The sequence below is a fragment of the Hyperolius riggenbachi genome, chromosome 11 (genome assembly GCF_040937935.1).
Source record: "Hyperolius riggenbachi isolate aHypRig1 chromosome 11, aHypRig1.pri, whole genome shotgun sequence".
NCBI classification, from domain to species: Eukaryota; Metazoa; Chordata; class Amphibia; order Anura; family Hyperoliidae; genus Hyperolius; species Hyperolius riggenbachi.
In genome coordinates this window covers 33487850-33508879 of record NC_090656.1, presented here as the reverse complement: position 1 = coordinate 33508879, position 21030 = coordinate 33487850, and the positions used below count along the sequence as shown (strand labels likewise).

Genomic DNA, 21030 nt, shown 5'->3' with positions numbered 1-21030 from the left:
AGGAGAAGTTGAGAGAAACTATTAAAGCGGACCCAAACTAAACATTTTTTTTTATTAAAAATATTTAGTTGCAGCACTCTGACACATACAAAGATAAATAAACACTCCTTCAAGCCTATGATCATTTCAGTGCATGCTTTTCACCCTTCTCTTTTCATAGCTAGGGTTATACTGGGGGCAGCCATTAGCAATTCCTCCATTGCCAGACACCATCTACTCCACCAGTTTGCCGGAAAAATCCCGGCAATTTGAAAGGAAGGGAGGGGTTCCTCCAATAAATGTAAAATATTTTGTACTTGTCATCATGCAGCTGAAAAAAGGCTGCTATTTATTATTATAATTTAGAAAATAGATTTTATTTCTGAAATCTTGTATTTTTAATTTGGGTCCACTTTAATAAGTTTGAAAAGTCAATACTTTTCCGACAGAGACCTAAAAAACCCCTCTCCTATTCTACAAGATCATCTAAAAAAATTAGCAAATTGTGATAAAGTTCATTATTTTCTGTAATGTACTGATAAACATTAGACTTTCATATATTTTAGATACATTACACACAACTGAAGTAGTTTAAGCCTTTTATTGTTTTAATATTGATGATTTTGGCATACAGCTCATGAAAACCCAAAATTCCTATCTCAAAAAATTAGCATATTTCATCCGACCGATAAAAGAAAAGTGTTTTTAAAACAAAAAAAGTCAACCTTCAAATAATTATGTTCAGTTATGCACTCAATACTTGGTCGGGAATCCTTTTGCAGAAATGACTGCTTCAATGCGGTGTGGCATGGAGGCAATCAGCCTGTGGCACTGCTCAGGTGTTATGGAGGCCCAGGATGCTTCGATAGAGGCCTTAAGCTCATCCAGAGTGTTGGGTCTTGCGTCTCTCAACTTTCTCTTTACAATATCCCACAGATTCTCTATGGGGTTTAGGCCAGGAGAGTTGGCAGGCCAATTGAGCACAGTAATACCATGGTCAGTAAACCATTTACCAGTGGTTTTGGCACTGTGAGCAGGTGCCAGGTTGTGCTGAAAAATGAAATCTTTATCTCCATAAAGCTTTTCAGTAGATGGAAGCATGAAGTGCTCCAAAATCTCCTGATAGCTAGCTGCATTTACCCTGCCCTTGATAAAACACAGTGCACCAACACCAGCAGCTGACATGGCACCCCAGACCGTCACTGACTGTGGGTACTTGACACTGGACTTCATGCATTTTGGCATTTCACTCTCCCCAGTCTTCCTCCAGACTCTGGCACCTTGATTTCCGAATGACATGCAAAAGTTGCTTTCATCCAAAAAAGTACTTTGGACCAGTCCAGTGCTGCTTCGCTGTAGCCCAGGTCAGGTGCTTCTGCCGCTGTTTCTGGTTCAAAAGTGGCTTGACCTGGGGAATGCGGCACCTGTAGCCAGGCCCGGCCCTAGACTTTTTGCCGCCTGAGGCAATTTTGAAAGAAATCGCCGCCCCCCCCCCCCCCCCCCAAGCTGTGGGTGTGGGGGGGGGCCGCCCGAGCTGGAGGGGATAGCGGGCAAGAAGGGGGTATTGTGCCTAGCGGCGGGGAGGGGGGTTAACCCCCCTCTCCCTCACCTGGGTCCCCCGTCCTCCGCTCGCCTCCTGCTTTAAAGAGTTACGTCGCTGGCTGCATTGTAAAAGGCAACGGGCGGGATCACTCACCTCTTCCTCGTTAAGCGTGCGCTCCACTGACACTTCCTGCGGCGTAGCAGGAAGTGACGTCAGTGGAGCACACGCTGGAATGAGAAAGAGGTGAGTGATCCCCGCCCGTTGCCTCTTATAATGCAGACAGCGACGTAACTCTTTAAAGCAGGAGGGGAGCGGAGGACGGGGGACCCAGGGGAGGGGGGGGTCCAACCCCCCTCCCCGCCGCTAGGCACAATACCCCCTTCCTGCCCGCTATCCCCTCCAGCTCGGGCGGCCCCCCCACACCCACGGGGCGGGTGCTGCTCCCAAAAAGTGCCGCCTGAGGCAAAGGTTTCACCCCGCCTCATGGGCGGGCCGGCCCTGCCTGTAGCCCATTTCCTGCACACGTCTGTACACGGTGACTCTGAATGTTTCTACTCCAGACTCAGTCCACTGCTTCCGCAGGTCCCCCAAGGTCTGGAACCGCTCCTTCTCCACAATCTTCCTCAGGGTCCGGTCACCTCCTCTTGTTGTGCAGCGTTTTCTGACACACTTTTTCCTTCCCACATACTTCCCACTGAGGTGCCTTGATACAGCACTCTGGGAACGGTGCCAGTAAAAAAGGGCGCACAGGGATAGTGGACAAAAAGGGCGCCTCCATACACTGCAATGCAAAATATCGGCTATTCGGCGCCCGACAGGAAAAAAGGGCGCCCGAGAAATAACGGTTACAGGGATCGTGTTAACAAACTGTTTCGTTTACAAAATAAGGTTTATAACAAATATCGTTTACAAGTTCGTTTTGAGTTTGTGTTATACTTATTTTTTCGTTTTTAAATTTCGCTTATATCAGTTTTTACTTATTTTTTAGTCTGAAAATTTCCCTTACAAAAGTATAACAACTAAATTTTCGTTTACACTTCTTTAAACATTTAAAAATTTGTTTTCATATGTATAATGCTTAAATACCGTTTTCAACCTTGTTGTATTAGAAATGCATCGCTTTTGGTATTAACTTTGTTTTTACACTTATAATGCGTTGATTATAGTTACTAAAATATCGCTTTTAATATTACTGTTATTTTAAGATTTCTAATGCGTACATGATTGTAAGGCTATCTATTGTATTGTATATATTTATATATACTTTTCTCTATTTATAATATTAAAGTATACGTGATTTTAAGGGCATTTTAAGGCTATTTATTCTATTACAAATATATAAATTATTTTATTCATGTTATTTGTAGAGCAGTATTTTAAGGATTAAATATATTATTGTTTATATGTGTTTAGGGTGTTTGTACGGTGGGGATGGTTAGGTTTAGGCATTACCAGGGGGGTCTAGGGGTTAGGGATAGGTACAGGGAGGGTTAGGTATAGTTACAGTATAATATACGCAACCAGGGGGTGGTTAGGTTTAGGCACCACCAGGGGGGTCTTAGGGTTAGGCACCACCAGGGGGGTCTTAGGGTTAGGCACCACCAGGGAGGTCTTAGGGTTAGGCACCACCAGGAGGGGTCTTAGGGTTAGGCACCACCAGGGGGGTGGTTAGGGTTCGGTCCAGTAAAAAAGGGCGCACAGGGATAGTGGACAAAAAGGGCGCCGCCATAGACTGCAATGCAAAATATCGGCTATTCGGCACCCGACAGGAAAAAAGGGCGCCCGAGAAATAGCGGTTACAGGGATCGTGTTAACAAAAGTTTTCGTTTACAGAATAAGGTTTATAACAAATATTGTTTACAAGTTCATTTTGAGTTTGTGTTATACTTATTTTTTCGTTTTTAAATTTCGCTTATATCCGTTTTTACTTATTTTTTTCGTTTAAAATTTCGCTTACAAAAGTATAACAACTAAATTTTCGTTTACACTTCTTTGATCATTTAAAAATTTGTTTTCATATGTATAATGCGTAAATACCGGTTTCAACCTTATTGTATTATAAATACATCATTTTTGGTATTAACTTTGTTTTTACACTTATAATGCGTTGATTATAGTTACTAAAATATCGCTTTTAATATTACTGTTATTTAAAGGTTGTTTTTACACTTATAATGCGTTGATTATAGTTACTAAAATATCGCTTTTAATGTTACTGTTATTTTAAGACTTCTAATGCTTGTAAGGCTATCTATTGTATTATATATATTTATATATACTTTTCTCTATTTATAATATTAATGTATACGTGATTTTAAGGCTATTTATTCTAATACAAATATATAAATTATTTTATTCATGTTATTTGTAGAGAAGTATTTTAAGGATTAAATATATTATTGTTTATATGTGTTTAGGGTGTTTGTGCGGTGGGGATGGTTAGGTTTAGGCATTACCAGGGGGGTCTAGGGGTTAGGGATAGGTACAGGGAGGGTTAGGTATAGTTACAGTATAATATACGCAATCAGGGGGTGGTTAGGGTTAGGCACCACCAGGGGGGGTCTTAGGGTTAGGCACCACCAGGGGGGGTCTTAGGGTTAGGCACCACCAGGGCGGTCTTAGGGTTAGGCACCAACCGGGGGGTTTTAGGGTTAGGCACCACCAGGGGGGGTCATAGGGTTAGGCACCACCAGGGGAGTCTAGGGGTTAGGGATAGGTACAGGGAGGGCTCTGTGTGAGAGTAAGGTTAGGTATAGTTACAGCACAATATATGTAATATATACAATTTATTAAATTATATATATTTAAACAAAGAGGGGTCTATGGGTTAGGGATAGGGATAGGGAGAGATCTGTGTGAGCCTACAGTTTGGTATAATTACAGTAAAATATCTGTAAAACATACCATTGCATTGCTATGCTTAATACAAGTGTAAATATCGTTTTTCTTATAGACTATATTTGACGTTTCTTTTCAGAATTCGTTTGTTGTTATAGATGGTATTTTGCCATTTCATTTCCGTTTATTTAACCTATTTAGCACTAAATTTTCGTTTACAACCCCTTAAAAGAAAAATATGGTTTTGCATTAAAACTTAAAATTTCGGCTATACCCCGCGCCCTTTTTTCCAGGCACCCTTTTTTGATACACGCGGTTAGGGTTAGGCACCACCAGGGGGGTGGTTAGGGTTAGGCACCACCAGGGGGGGCCTTAGGGTTAGGCACCACCAGGGGGGGCCTTAGGGTTAGGCACCACCAGGGGGGGCCTTAGGGTTAGGCACCACCAGGGGGGGCCTTAGGGTTAGGCACCACCAGGGGGGGCCTTAGGGTTAGGCACCACCAGGGGGGCCTTAGGGTTAGGCACCACCAGGGGGGCCTTAGGGTTAGGCACCACCAGGGGGGCCTTAGGGTTAGGCACCACCAGGGGGGCGTTAGGATTAGGCACCACCAGGGGGGTGGTTAGGGTTAGGCACCACCAGAAGGGCCTTAGGGTTAGGCACCACCAGAAGGGCCTTAGGGTTAGGCACCACCAGAAGGGCCTTAGGGTTAGGCACCACCAGAAGGGCCTTAGGGTTAGGCACCACCAGAAGGGCCTTAGGGTTAGGCACCACCAGGGGGGCCTTAGGGTTAGGCACCACCAGGGGGGCCTTAGGGTTAGGCACCACCAGGGGGGCCTTAGGGTTAGGCACCACGAGGGGGGCTTTAGGGTTAGGCACCACCAGGAGGGTCTTAGGTTTAGGCACCACCAGAGGGGGTCTTAGGGTTAGGCACCACCAGGGGGGTCTTAGGGTTAGGCACCACCAGGGGGGGTCTTAGGGTTAGGCACCACCAGGGGGGTCTTAGGGTTAGGCACCACCAGGGGGGTCTAGGGGTTAGGGATAGGTACAGGGAGGGCTCTGTGTGAGAGTAAGGTTAGGTATAGTTACAGCACAATATGTGTAATATATACAATTTATTAAATTATGTATATTTAAACAAAGAGGGGGTCTAGGGGTTAGGGATAGGGAGAGATCTGTGTGAGCCTACAGTTAGGTATAATTACAGTAAAATATCTGTAAAACCTACCATTGCATTGCTATGCTTAATACAAGTGTAAATATCATTTTTGTTATAGACGCTATTTGACGTTTCTTTTCAGAATTCGTTTGTTGTTGTAGACGGTATTTTGCCATTTCATTTCCGTTTATTTAACCTATTTAGCACTAAATTTTCGTTTACAACCTCTTAAACGAAAAATATGGTTTTGCATTAAAACTTACAATTTTGGCTATACCCCGCGCCCTTTTTTCCAGGCGCCCTTTTTTGATACATGCCTCTGGGAACAGCCTATTCGTTCAGAAATTTCTATCTGTGTCTTACCCTCTTGCTTGAGGGTGTCAATGATGGCCTTCTGGACAGCAGTCAGGTCGGCAGTCTTGTTGCATGTGGTGTTGGGCTGCCCCGGGCCCCCGAGATACATACATTTTGGTTAAAAATACAATCTTTTGGGAGTACTAATTGTATGCAATTTAAGGATCTAGATGCAAAATTTGTAATACTGGATCTGAAATCGGGCAGTATTACAAGTTCTTTGACTAATATTGGGGTTCTTACTAAAATGACGCGAGCCTACTATTCCATCTATAGAGGAATGGATGACAGCCATGTCATATACTATTGAGGAGTGGGGTGAGAATAGAGAGGATGAGCTTTCAGGGATGAAAATAAGCATAAGAGCTTCCTGGGAGAAATTGCTAACAAAATAGAGTTTGTGAGCTGTCATTTGTGAGCTGTCTAGCTTTGTGGTGGTCTTTTTCTTACCTCCCTTTCTCTCTCTCTCTCTCTCCTCTTCTGTTTTTCCTTATCTTATTTCTTTCTTATTTCTTTGTTTTGCTTTTCCTTTGCATGAGAGTTATTGGAGTTATGAATAAAGCTAAGATAATCATTTTGGGTTGATAAACCAACAATGATGCAGAAAGGGAAAAGGGAAGACATTGAAGGCGGAAATGGTGGAGCAGGAGGTGGTTAGTAAGGGGAGGAGTTGGAGTGTTTAGCAGTGTAGAGTGGAAAAGAAAGCCGTAGTAGAGCATGCACAAGATTGAGGGTGCTGCAAAGTCATACCTGAGTTGAGAGGCAAAGTGGATAAATCCAAGTTGTTATGAGTGTATTTTTAGCATTCCAAGTTGTTAGTGTATTTTTTTGTCATTGTTAAGGAGTGAATGCACTTGTTATATTGGTCTTGGACGGCTTCTCTGTACTGTCATTTTTGGGTCTATGTTTGGAGTCACATGGAAATCGTTTCCCGTTGCAACACATTGGATGCGTCTCTCCTCTGTCCGCTCTCCTTATGGCTAATTACTATCCTACTTTTCTCCTTTTCCAGATCGATTCCAGAAAAGATCAGATTTCTTTAGCCAAGAAGGAGCTGAAGGAAGCCAAGAAACAAGCTAAGGAAAAAGACAGCGAGAAAGTATTAAAGTATGTGACCTGTTATGTGGGTATAATTGCTTCAACCACAGAATGCAAGCATTTGTAATTATAGCTGGTTTATATCTTCATGTTTCCCCAGCTACTTCCTGCTCTGCTGCTACTTCCCTGCTCCTCTCCACTCCTGCTACCATGTAATCCAACTCCACCTTCATATGTCTTCCCAGCCCCTTCCTGCTCTGCTGCTGCTTCCCTGCTCCACTCTGCTCCTGCTAAACATTCCAACTCCACCTTCATATATCTTCCCAGGCACTGTCTGCTCTACTACAGCTTCCCATCTCTACTCTGCTCCTGCTACGTAATCCAACACCACCTTCATATGTCTTCCCAGCCGCTTCCTGCTCTTCCTCCCTACTCCACTCCTTTCCTGCTGAACAATCCAACTCCACCTTCAAATGGCTTCTCAGACACTTACTGCTCGTATTGTGCACTACAAAAATGTATTTGTATTCACATAAAAAATCCCAAGATTTCACATTCCCCCAACTTCTCCCCTCTCCCCAACCAAACTTTCAATTTATTTAATTTTCAAGGCCTTGTTAGAGACACCATTGAACATGCAATCTCTGCATACTAGTTCTGAATTATCCAGGGGGAAATGGAGCATGTAATCTGCATACTGGTTCTGAATCATTCTTGAGAGGCGGAACACAGGATCTGCATACTGGTTCTGGGTTGTCCAGGGTAGGCAGGGCACAGGATCTGCATTCTGGTTCTGGGTTGTCCAGAGGAGGCAAGGCACGGGATCTGCATACTGGTTCTGGGTCATCCCAAGGAGCCAGGGCCCAGGATCTGCATACTTTTTCTGGGTCATCCAGGGGAGGCAGGGCACGGGATCTGCATACTGGTTCTGGGTCATCCAGGGAAGGCAGGGCACGGGATCTGCATACTGGTTCTGGGTCATCCAGGGGAGGCAGGGCACGGGATCTGCATACTGGTTCTGGGTCATCCAGGGGAGGCAGAGCACAGGATCTGCATACTTTTTCTGGGTCATCCAGGGGAGGCAGGGCACGGGATCTGCATACTGGTTCTGGGTCATCCAGGGAAGGCAGGGCACGGGATCTGCATACTGGTTCTGGGTCATCCAGGGGAGGCAGGGCACGGGATCTGCATACTGGTTCTGGGTCATCCAGGGGAGGCAGAGCACAGGATCTGCATACTGGTTCTGGGTCATCCAGGGGAGGCAGGGAACGGGATCTGCATACTGGTTCTGGATCATCTAGGGGAGGCAGGGCACAGGATCTGCATACTGGTTCTGGGTCATCCAGGGGAGGCAGGGCACAGGATCTGCATACTTTTTCTGTGTCATCCAGGGGAGGCAGGGCATGGGATCTGCATACTGACTGGTTCTGGGTCATCCAGGGGAGGCAGGGCACAGGATCTGCATACTGACTGGTTCTGGGTCATCCAGGGGGAAGCAAACAAGTGTGCAGATCAAGTGCTCTGACTGAAATCAGACTGGATTAGCTGCATGCTTGTTTCAGGTGTGTGATTCAGCCACCACTGCAGTCAAAGAGATCAGCAGGACAGCCAGACAACTAGTATTGTTTAAAAGGAAACATCCATATCAATCTCAGTTTAGGTTCCCTTTAAGAGTTTTAACTCTTCCTGTACTGAAAAACCTTAGAACATTAGAAGCAAAGAAAAAATCTATTATCTGTACTACAATTCATTAACGCATACTTTTATTTTGACTTCAGATTTGCTTTAAAGCAAGTAAGTGTTCACCTTTGGGTCCATAATTATTACTGCTGGATGATCTTTTGCATGGGGGATTCGGAAGTGCTGGCCACTGTTACTCATTATGTTAATCGCACATTAATTAGTTAACCACTAAGCGTTTTTACCCTTGAAGGAAGCATCAGGCAATATAGAGAAAATTAGATCTACTTACCCGGGGCTTCTTCCAGCCCCTGGCAGCCGATATGTCCCTCACCACAGCTCCGGTGTCCCTGGGCCCATCCGTTGGAGATGCTGACCTCGCCAGATTGGCATCTTCTGCACCTGCTCGAGCGCCGCTCGCATGGCCTGGAGTGTTCTGTGCAGACACAGAACTACTGCGGCTGCACAGTACACTCTGAACCACGGCAGTGCGAGCGGCTCTCGGGCAGGCGCACTAAATACCGACCTGGTGAGGTTGGCATCTCCAATGGAGGGGACACCGGAGCTGCGGCGAAGGACATATCGGCTGCCAGGGACTGGGGGAAGCACTGGGTAAGTAGATCTAATTTTCTCTATATTGCCTGATGCTCCCTTTAAGGACCAGAACAATTTTCACCTTTTAGCGCTCCTTCCTTTCTTTTGTCTATAACTTTATCACTACTTATCACAACAAAATGATCTATATTATTTTTTTTGCCACCAATTTGGCTTTCTTTGGATTTTACCTTTTGCTAAGAATTATTTTAATTGGATTTTAACAGGAATAATACGAAAAATTGAAAAAATTATTTCTCGATTTTTAGTAATTATAGTTTTTTTTAATAATACATGCTACGATAATTAAAACCCACATTTTATTTTCCCATTTGTCCAGGTTATTACACCATTTAAATGATGTCCCTATCGCAATGTATAGTGACAATATTTTATTTGGAAATAAAGGTGTTTTCAGTTTTGCGTCCGTCACTAATTACAAGCCCTCATTCGCAAAAATAACACTACTATACTCTCTTGACATACCTATTAAAAAAAGTTTAGTCCCTAAGGTAACTTTTTTTTTCAATGTCACTTTTTTTTTTTTTTTTTTTAAATTAAATTGTTTTATTCTGGTAACTGTGGGTGGGGAAGTAAGCGGTTAATGAGGTATTATATGTAATTTTATTTAATGGGAAGTATGAAGTTGTAATTCTACTATTCGACCACTACATGTCTTCCCCACTTTAACACATGTATGCAGTAAAAAAGACACAATCCGAATATAGGGGAACTTCAGCCTAAACAAACATACTGTCATTAAGTTACATTAGTTATGTTAAATAAAATAGATGGGTAATAAAATTTCTTACCCACCTGTTTTAAAATAACAAGCAAATGTTTGTGATTTCATGGGGGCAGGCATCTTTTTCATGGGGGCAGCCATCTTTTTGGTTGAAAGGAGGTGACAGGGAGCATGAGACACAGTTCCAACTGTCCTGTGTCCTGATCACCCCTCCCAGCTGCACACACTAGGCTTCAAATCTCAAATTAAAAATAAAAAAAAAAACTTGCGCCAAAACAGCAGAAGAAGAACATCAGAAATCCCATCATGCTTTTCACAGCATCAGGGGAAAAATGCCCTGGCAGTTTCTTTTCTGTGCAGCTAAAAATGAGGCTTGAGTAAGAAAAACAAAGTTCTAATGCTGTGAAACTGTTAAAAGTGCTGCTAAGTAGAATTTTTAGTCTGGAGGTTGACTTTAAAGGAAGTAACGCGTGTGTTTTACTTTCACGTTTGTCAATGGACACGGGCATCTCATTGATGCACAGGCACTTAGATCAGTGAATGGGAAGTGCCTTCCACACACATCAGCTGCTGATATATTATTTATCCTCAATTAAATGTATACGGTAAGTTTGCACCACTTGTGACTGGTTTGTACATTGTGGTTCCATATCTCCCATACTATTATAGGGAATTACATACACAGGTGTTGATGGTATTGTACGGTATATTATGTTGATTGCTCATATCTGTATTTGAGTGTGGATTGTGGGCTGAATGCACATGGTGGCTGCTGCATAAATGCACTTCATTAGAAAAAAAGTTCTTTGCTGCAAATAACGTGCAAAAATCAGGGCCCATTATGTAGATAGATAGATCGATCGATCTGTGTTGGTTTGCTTTTCAGATTGCTACAACCTATTTTAGCCACAAGATGGTGCCAAAAGACAATAAATAGGTTGTAGTACTGTAGTCTGAAAATCAATCAGTGGCATAGTTTGACAAGATTTTTTGTAAAAGCTTGTAAATAAACATTTTAAAAAATTTTGTCCACAAGATGGTGAAAGTGTATTTATGCAAATGTATGAGTAGTGAATTCTCACATTTATGGTCATATGTAAATAATACAGCCATAAATAAAAAAAAAATATGTAATTATGGTTTGGAAATTCAATTGATTTAGTGCAGTCCATCCGTAATTTTGTGTAATTTCATGCCAACTTCTAGCAGTTAAAGGGACGCTTAAGCCCCCTGCAGCAGTCCTGCACATCGCCGCCACTGGAATAGTGAGGAAGGTGAGCCTCTCTGCCGCTAACTATTCTTTCGTAGGGGTAGCGCTGACATGCTTGAGGCGGAGGACCACACAGCGCTGGAATCAATAGGGAGGTAAGTCACTCTGTCGCTATTGTTACTCAGGGGGAGCGGAGACATGCGGGGGTGGCATGAGGACCACACAGGGGGACAAGGCAGGGAGTCCCCGACGTTGAGGCAGGTCGGCGGTTCGTATCGGCAGGCATTCTTAAGTCGGGGATGCTCTGTCTTTGGAATATAAGTCGCAGGGACATTCTCTCCCCATTTTTGGGGGGAGAAAAAGTGTCTTCTATTCTGGAAAATACGGTAGTGGCATCGTTTGTAGTTCTGTGTAAAGATAAAAAGAGGTTGAGGAGGAAATAGATTCTAATCATTAAGAACTAGATAGGGTTAATGAGAGGCTAATAATTTAATTCAGAGTGAAGCTAGGAACTGTGCCAGTCAAATGCACTTCCTGCCAGTCCTGATTGGCCCAATCACAAGCTACATACAATCTGAATTTATAAAGATGATATAGACTAGGTCCCCCTCATAGTTTTCCCTTGTAATCTAGCAGCTCCCCCTCCCTTTTATCATTTTCCCTGGAGGTGGTGGGTCTTATGGTTTTCCTCCCCTTATAGTTCTCCCAAATTGTCCATCACCTTAGTATAGTCTCACTTGGGAAGTCCAGTGTCCCCCCCCCCCCCCCCTTCATATAGAGTTCCCTGGTAGTCTCCTGTTCCCCCAATATTGTCCTCCCTGGTGGTCTAGTAGTAGACCTGGTCTGACGCGACTGAGCCAGTTACCGGGGCTGATTGCAGCTGAACAGCAGACCGTGGGAGGATGTTGCGTGTTTATGGGGTGGAAGGAAAACGCGGGTAAGTATCAAACCTTTTGTTATTAAGATCTCTGGTTTCCTTTAAGACTTTACGCCTTTCTGTCAAAACAGAGGATGTAGTGGTATAAACTACTATATGGTATATGAGTATACACTACTAACTCATTATAGTAATGTGTCTTTTGACTGATATACGATGGATAGGTAGATTACCATTTATATTGCTACCAACACTGTTACTTTCGGTATTTACCGTACTTTATTTTGAATTATTTATCTATAATTATTTGATTCAGTTTCTTAGTTTCGTTCTTTTATAATGTGTTGTATATATTTTCTTATGTTTACTAATCAAAAAAGCCAAAATCAGAAGCACAACTCATGAAAATATAAAAAATATTAATATTAAATATTAATATAAAATATATTAAAACATGCAGTTAAAATCACATGTCAAAAAATGGGCTTAGATGCAGCTGCGTTGCATGTAAGCCCAATTTTTGACGTGATTTTAATTGCATGTTTCAATAAAGAGCTATCTTTTTTCATGAGCTGTGCTGCCGATTTTGTCTTTTTTCATTTGTGACCCTGGAGGGCATCAGGGACTTATCAGCTATAGCACGCTTCATCTTCATTGGAGTGCTTGGTCTAACGTCTTGTGATCTTATGTTTACTAATGACAGATTGGTATTCAGGGGCGTAGCTAGAAATGACTGGGCCCCATAGCAAAAAAAAATTATGGGCCCCCCTCCCCCACGACCTTCCAACCCCACGGACCTCGGACCTCCCACCCAAACATTTTGTGGGGAAATCTGATTTCCCCACGAAATGCAACCAGATTGTCGGCAGATTTCCCAACAAAATGCAACCAGATTGTCGGCAGATTTCCACACAAAATGCAACCAGATTGTCGGCAGATTTCCACACAAAATGCAACCAGATTGTCGGCAGATTTCCACACAAAATGCAACCAGATTGTCGGCAGATTTCCCCACAAAATGCAACCAGATTTTTGGCAGATTTCCCTACAATATGCAAACAGATTGTTGGCAGATTCCCCTACAATATGCAACCAGATTGTCAGCAGATTTCCCAACAAAATGCAACCAGATTGTCGCCAAATTTCCCCACAAAATGCAGTCGGATTGTCGCCAGATTTCCCCACAAAATACAGTATATGTAGTTAGGTCTATAGTGGGCTAACATTAATTACCTGGAGGGAGGGTGGTTGGGCAGGCTGGTACACTATTTGCGGTGCAGGCGGCACTGCACTGGGTAGGCAGTTAGGTAGCTGGGTGGGAGGGTAGGCAGTTAGGTAGCCGGGTGGGCAGTTAAGTAGCCGGGTGGGCAGTTAGGTAGAAGGGTGGGCAGTTAGGTAGCCGGGTGGGGAGTTAGGTAGCCGGGTAGCCGGGTGGCTGGGTGGGCAGTTAGGTAGCTGGGTGGGCAGGTAGGTAGCTGGGTGGGCAGTTAGGTAGCCAGGTGGGAGGGTGGGCAGTTAGGTAGTGGGCAGCTAGGTAGCCGGGTGGGAGAGTGGGCAGTTAGGTAGCCGGGTGGGAGGGTGGGCAAGGGTGGGCAATTAGGTAAACGGGTGGGAGGGTGGCCAATTAGGTAGCCGGGTGGGAGGGTGGCCAGTTAGGTACTGGGCAGTTAGGTTGCCGGGTGGGAGAGTGGGCAGTTAGGTAGCCGGGTGGGAGGGTGGGCAGTTAGGTAGGGTGGCCAGTTAGGTAGTGGGCAGTTAGGTAGCCGGGTGGGAGGGTGGACAGTTAGGTAGCTGGATGGGCAGTTAGGTAGTGGGCAGCTAGGTAGCCGGGTGGGAGAGTGGGCAGTTAGGTAGCCGGGTGGGCAATTAGGTAAATGGGTGGGAGGGTGGCCAGTTAGGTAGTGGGCAGTTATGTTACCGGGTGGGGTGGGCAGTTAGGTTGCCGGGTGGGAGGGTGGGCAGTTAGGTAGTGGGCAGTTAGGTAGCCGGGTGGGAGGGTGGCCAGTTAGGTAGCCGGGTGGGAGGGTGGCCAGTTAGGTGGTGGGCAGTTAGGTAGCCGGGTGGGAGGGTGGCCAGTTAGGTAGCCGGGTGGGAGGGTGGCCAGTTAGGTAGCCGGGTGGGAGGGGAGGTAGCCGTGTAGTTAGTGGGGTAGGGGCCCGGCTCCTATCCCTCCTGCCTCACCTGGGATCCCCCCTCCTTCCATCAGCGGCGAGAGAGGCATATACAGGAAGCTCCGGCGGGGTAATCAGCCGCTAGAGGTTCAGCTGCCTCCCGAGCTACGGTGTCTCCTCTCTGTATTGCTGCTCGCAATAAACCAGGAAGTGGTGCGAGCAGCAATACAGAGGGAGACAGCGTAGCCCGGAGGCAGCTGGACCTCTAGCGGCTGATTACCCCCGCTGGAGCTTTCTGTATATGCCTCTCTCGCCGCTGATTAAAGGAGGGGGGACCCCAGGTGAGGCGGGGCGGTGAGGGAGGGGGCCCCGCCCGACCGGACGGACGGCGAAAAAAAAAAAAAGAAAAAAAGAAAAAAAAAAAGTCCTCAGGCAGCTGCGGGCCCCCTGTGACGTAGCGCTGCCGCGGGGCCCCGTAGCAACGATATGGCTGCTATCCCCAATGCTACGCCACTGTTGGTATTGTAACATGTTATGTCTCGCTTGGCTGTATTGCTCGATTATGTCAAGTGCTTTACATGTTTTGTACGCAATACGTATTTTCAGTTATCAAAATACCTCTGCTATTTGAATAAGCAGTGGCTGGATGGTGTAATGGTTAAGGGCTCTGCCTCTGACACAGGAGACCAGAGTTCAAATCTCAGCTCTGTCTGTTCAGTAAGCCAGCACCTATTCAGTAGGAGACCTTAGGCAAGTCTTCCTAACACTGCTACTGCCTATAGAGCGTGCCCTAGTGGCTGCAGCTCTGGTGCTTTGAGTCCGCCAGGAGAAAAGTATGATATAAATGTTATTTGTCTTGTCTATTTTTTCTCTTGGATTGAGCATAAATGGTACATGCTAGGCTAGTTTCAGCTAGTAGTGTTGGTATAATGGATATGTTAGTTACCTACCATACACCGAGACCTGGGTTCAATTCCCAGCCATGGTATGTAAGCTGTTTTTTGAAATACTGGAATTCCCTGGCAGATGAGACCCTCCTACCGGAGGGAGGAGGGAAAAGGTAGAAGGGTAGAGGGTGGAGGGAGGGAGGTATTAGAACCCTTGAAACATGTTTTCTATCATTATTCCAGCCAGTAAAAAGCTTTCTAAATTTTAAAGTTCGCCTCCCCATTGAAGTGTATTGCGGTTCGCAAACTTTTTCGCGGACCGAACTTTCCGCGAAGGTTCGCAAACCGAAAATCGGAGGTTCGCGACATCTCTAGTTAGGAGGTCTTTCAGCTTGTTGACAAGTTTCTCATAGTTCCAGTATTTGTATTGCCCCTGTTATGTGACCAGTTCTGACTTAGTTGCCTCTCTTGCTCCATAGGCTTGTTGAGAGTAAGAAGAAAGCTCTGCTGAGGGCAGAGGAACAGCTGATGAGGCTGGAGGTGCAGGCAACAGACAAAGAGGAGAATAAGCAGATTGCCTTGAGCACCTCCAAGCTAAACTATCTGGATCCACGGATCTCGGTGGCCTGGTGAGTAGAACCTTCACTATCTCATCAAATGTCTGAAATTAGCGCTCACATTGCAAATGGTATTGTCACCCAAAAACAAAATCCTCTTATGGTAGCCATAGATCTAGTAATGATGGGCAGATTCAACCAAGAGACAAATCTCTGATCAAATCTAATTAGAGAGAGATCTATCAGCTGCCCATACACCGCAGGCCGATTCCCTATCGATTTCATGCTTAAATCCATCCGGAATCAGCCTTGTGATGCCACATCCGTCGCCTCGTCGACTCGATGCTGCTCCCTTTAATGTTCAATGTGCCCCCCCACCCCATGCCCAGTGCACTATACATTACCTGCCCGCATCTGCCGCTAGCTCCGGGTGCCGTAATCAGTCCATACCCGCACCCCACATGGCTGCCAGAGTAATGTGGGCGTGTGTGACATACACACGTGCTCACGTGTATGCCGGAAACCTTGTGGGGCACGTGTATGGATGGAGGACGGCGCCTGGAGCCACCGGCAGATGCAGACAGGTAATATATAGTGCGCTGGCCATGGGGGCACATTGAACATTAGGGGGGGCAGCGATGGGGGTTTTGTTATGTTCGTCGCTCGTCCCAATATTGCTCGCCATTACTTCCGGCCCCCCACCGACCACAACCACTTGTAGCATGTCCAAATGACATGCTCAGCCCGAAATTGGTTGGATCGTCGATCAGGCATGCACTTGGTGGCACCAGATTTTAATCTGATTTGTTAATAATGCAGAGTCAGAAGTAGAAGAGGACAAAGCCAGGAGGGGCGGATGTGTGTGCGTGGCAGCTGATATGAGCAGTGACAGACCTAGCCCGTTTTAACTACTTTGGCCTTTTGGACCTATAGTATACGTCCAAAAGGCCGCATGTGCGCTCCCGTGCCCGATCGTGTGCTCCCTTCTCTTGGAAGCCTCACTCTTTTTGCCTCCTAGGTCCCTCAAAGCGAACATGTTACGCTTAGAGTGACGTAATGTAAACACTCATCATTGCCTTTTTGTGGCCAAATAGTAAAACTACATTTAAATAAATAAATAAATATTTACATTAAAAAATTACTATTTACATACCACCCTCCCAAAAATACCCAAATAAAATGTTTAAAAAAAAACAAAAAAATTACAATAAAAAAAAGTAAATATTTACCTAAGGGTCTAAACTTTTTAAATATTTAAATATCCATGTAAAAAATAAATATTTCTATTTTTTTTTTATTATAAGCTTGTAAATAGTGATGGATGCAAAACGGAAAAAATGCACCTTTATTTCCAAATAAAGTATTGTCGCCATACATTGTGATAGGGACAAGATTTAAATGGTGTAATACCCGGGACTATTAGGCAAATACAATACGTGGGTTTTAATTATGGAGGCATGCATTATTTTAAAACTATAATGGCCAAAAACTGAGAAATAATGAATTTTTTCAGTTTTTTTCTTCTTTTTCCTGTTAAAATGCATTTACAGTAAAGTAGCTCTTAGCAAAATGTACCACCCAAAGAAAGCCTAATTGGTGGGGAAAAAAACAAGATCTAAATCAGTTCATTGTGCTAAGTAGTGATAAAGTTATAGGCAAATGAATGGGAGGTGAAAATTGCTTGGATGCATAAAGTGAAACACAACTGAGGGCTGAAGTGGTTAAAAGGGCTAAGGTCACTAGTTTCTCTCATAAAGTGGGACAGAGATATTACTTCAAGAAGCAGACTGTGCTATGCATTTCAAAGGCAGTCTGAAATTTAGGAAGGCTCTTGAAGCGATCCTATCCTGGTCAACAGATAAGGGAAAGAAGTCCCCAGATAATCAGAAGAAATTTCCCCCCAAAAAATTCAATCCAAATAAAAATATTTTACTATCGGGATTACTGTGCGCCCAATTTTCCAAGCGCCATTTTTTGATGTATGCGTATTGTCAGTAAGTGACCCCTCCTGGACTTGTATCTCCATAGGTGTAAGAAGTGGGGCGTGAGCCTGGAGAAAATCTACAACAAGTCCTATCGGGACAAGTTTGCCTGGGCTATCGACATGGCAGAGAGCAACTTCTACTTCTGACTGCAGTATCTGCATGAGCTTCATGCTACTTTTTTAATGAATTGTTTTAAAATTAATTTATAGATCATGCTTTTTAAATCTATTCCACATTTTTAAAAATATTCATCGATATTAAACATTTATTAAACATTCTATGTATAAATGTTTTCCTATTAATTGTCTGGTGTCCATAGGTGTTCAGTGGTGTCATTATAATATTATTTTTATAGCGCTTTTCTCCCTGGAGACTCAAAGTGCTATGACCTGTGTTCTGCACTCTCAAAGGCTCAGGAAACGAGGTGAGGTTTTTGCCTTTTCTTAAGGCCGTTGAGAGCAGGAGCCTTTCATACTGATTGTGGAAGTGAGTTCCATAGAGTAGGGGCTGCATAAGAAAAGGCCCGAGCACCAAGTGCTTTTAAGTGAATCCTGGGAATAACCAAATACATCTTATTTGCAGAGCGGAGGGTGCGTGGCGGGGCATATAGTTCCAATAGATCCACTATGTACTTGGGTCATGTGGTGTAGAGCCTTGAATATCAGCAGGCAGATCTTAAAATGGATTCTCCAATTTACTGGCAACCAGTGAAGAGTTTGCAGTACTGGGGAGATGTGTGAGCTGCGGGGGGCATTGGTTAGGAGTCTGGCTGCTGCATTTTGTACTAGCTGTAAGGGGTTCCGAACCTTATCCGGGGATCCAACGGACGGGCATTGCAATAGTCCATGCTGGAGGATACAAATGCATGTGAACCAGGGGTGTAACTAGAAATCACTGGGCCCCCCTGCAAAACTTTGGATGGGGCCCCCCCAGCTGTCATAGCTGGAGGGGGGAGCGCTAATGGTAGCCCGAGGTGAGGGAGGGGGGAGTCGGGCCCCCTTCCCTGCTGCAGTTTGTGCCTGCTGCTCCCCGTTCCTGCACTGCGCCCCCTCCTGCCCTTAAAAATGGCCCTGGAGATCCCCAGAGCCAGGGGCCCCCCTCAGGCATCTCCCCTAAGGGCCCCCTGCAGCTGCATAACTTGCAGGGGCTATTGTTACGCCGCTAGCATGAACCAGGGCAGGTAGGTCTTCAGCTGCGATAAGGTGTTTGATTCTCGCTATATTTCTCAGATGGAAGAATGTTGATTTGACAACAGCCGATATTTGCATTCTGAGTGTTAGCTTTGCATCCAGGATCACCCCAGGTTTCGCACAGAGTCTTTATACTGCACGTCATATACCCCAATTGCTAGTTTGAAGTGGAGAGAGTTTGGACTTAATCCATCATGTGTGGCCCGCCTACCACCAACACCTCTGTTTTGTCAGTTCAGCCTCAACCAGCTGGTGTTCATCCAATTGTGTAATTCTTCAAGACAGGCATTGATGGATGCTGATGGGTGTTGGGTGCCAGGCTTGAAGGACAGATATAGTTGTGTGTCATCTGCATAACAATGATATCCTAGGCCATGGGTCTGAACTATTTTGCCCAGTGGGAGCATTTAGACTGCAAAGAGTAATGGTGATAGCACAGAACCCTGTGGGACTCCATAGGCAAGTGACACTAGATTGGAGTAGTGGGTGTCCAGACACACTTGCTGTGTCCTGCCAGATGGGAAGGACTGAAACCAGCTGAGAACAGCACCCCTTAGGCCACAGTAATTCTTCAATCACTGGATTAATATTTCTTGATCCATGGTATCAAATGCTCAATTCTGATTCTTCTTGACTTGTTTGCAGCTCTCACCCTTGTCTCTTGCTGTAAGTAGATCATTCATTACTCGCACTAGTGCCGTTTCAGTGCTGTGCCTTTTTCGTGAATCCTGACTGAAAGGTATCAAATATGTTCAGGGCCGGATTTCTACTTTTTGCCGCCCAAGGCCCACTATCACCAGGTGCCCGCGTTCACAGCCCCCCCCCCCCCAACAATTTATACAGACCTTTATCCCAGCAAAAGCAGCTGGGTTCCCCAGATTACAGGGTTCCATGGCCTCTAAACAAAACCCATGAAGGGGGTTGCCTGTACATCAAACAATGCCAGTAGTTTCCTGGCTTTTGTTCTAACAGAGAGTGAAGATGGCAGCGTCCCTACTCCTAACATTTCAGGTTCCCTTAAAGATTTGCTATGAATCCCCAGGACTTGTGATAAGACCCCTATTCCAGAAGAATTTTAAACAAGGTTGGAACTTCATCCCAATCAGTTAGTGACAAGACAATATACTCTGTACAGCGCTACGGAAGATGTCACTGCTATATAAATACTAATTGATAATAAAAGTAGTTACATGCCCCCAGATAAAAGAATTCACAAACTAGGTGCCAAAGAAAAAAAAAAGTAGTTACATGCCTCCAGATAAAAATATTAAGTAGCCACAAGTATCCAGATAAAATAATTAAACAGGCACATGCCTACAGACAAAATAAATTTAGTCAGGTTCCTCAAAATAAAATAATCAAATAGCCATGTGCTTTATATTACAGTATTATGTAGCCAGATGCCCCCCCCCCCCTCCTTTCAGCAGCCAGATGGCTCCTCCAGTACAGGTACTCAGGTGCACCCCCCTTCCCCGAGTACAGTATGGCAAGCTAGATGCCCTCGCCATCCCCCAATACAATATTGCTTCCCAGATGTCCCCCCAGCACAGTATGGCAAGCTAGATGCCCTCGCCATGCCCCAATACAGTATTGCTACCCAGATGTCCTCCCCAGTACGGTATGGCAAGCTAGATATCCTCCCTGTCCCCCCCAATACAGTAGAGCTACCCAGATGACCCCCTCTGCACAGTATAGCAAGTTATATGCCCTCTCTGCCCCCCCATACACTATAGCTACCAGGATGCCCCCCATACAGTATAGCTACCCAGATGCCCCCTTCCACAGTACAATACAGAAAGGTAGATGTCCCCCCACCCCCAGTGCAGTTTAACTTTCCAGATGCCTCCCCCCCCCTCCCTTCCCCAGTACAGCAAGCTAGATGACCCCCCATCCCCCAATACAGTATAACTACCCAGATGCCCCCTCACCAGTACAACAAGCTAGATGCCCCCCTTACAGTATAGTTACCCAGATGCCCCCCTTCCCCAGTACAATACAGAAAGCTAGATGCCCCCACCCCCCAGTGCAGTATAGCTTTCCAGATGCCCCTCCCCTTCCCCAGGACAGCAAGCTAGACCCCCCCCCCCCAATCCCCCAACACAGTATAGGTTTCCAGATGCCCCCCCTCCCCAGTACAGCAAGCTAGATGACCCCCCTTCCCCAATAAAGAATAACTATAGTGCCCAGATGCCCCCCTCACCAGTACAGCAAGCTAGATGCATCTCCCTTCCTTACAGTATAGTTACCCAGATGCCCCCCTCCCCAGTACAGTAAGCTGGATGCCC

The 21030-nt window shown here is 45.2% G+C and overlaps 1 protein-coding gene across 3 annotated transcripts in view; it reads left to right on the top strand.

The window, feature by feature from the left end:
- Positions 1-17843, top strand: part of LOC137538547 (DNA topoisomerase I, mitochondrial-like) — a 197051-nt gene extending 179208 nt beyond the window's left edge. For all 3 annotated transcript variants that reach the window (XM_068260787.1, XM_068260788.1, XM_068260786.1), the window contains exons 17-19: positions 6884-6978; positions 15493-15642; positions 17599-17843. In XM_068260787.1, the coding sequence (XP_068116888.1) occupies positions 6884-6978; positions 15493-15642; positions 17599-17701 (348 nt within the window). In that variant the 3' untranslated portion in view covers positions 17702-17843. The remainder of the gene's footprint in view (positions 1-6883; positions 6979-15492; positions 15643-17598) is intronic.
- The last annotated feature ends 3187 nt before the right edge of the window (positions 17844-21030 follow it).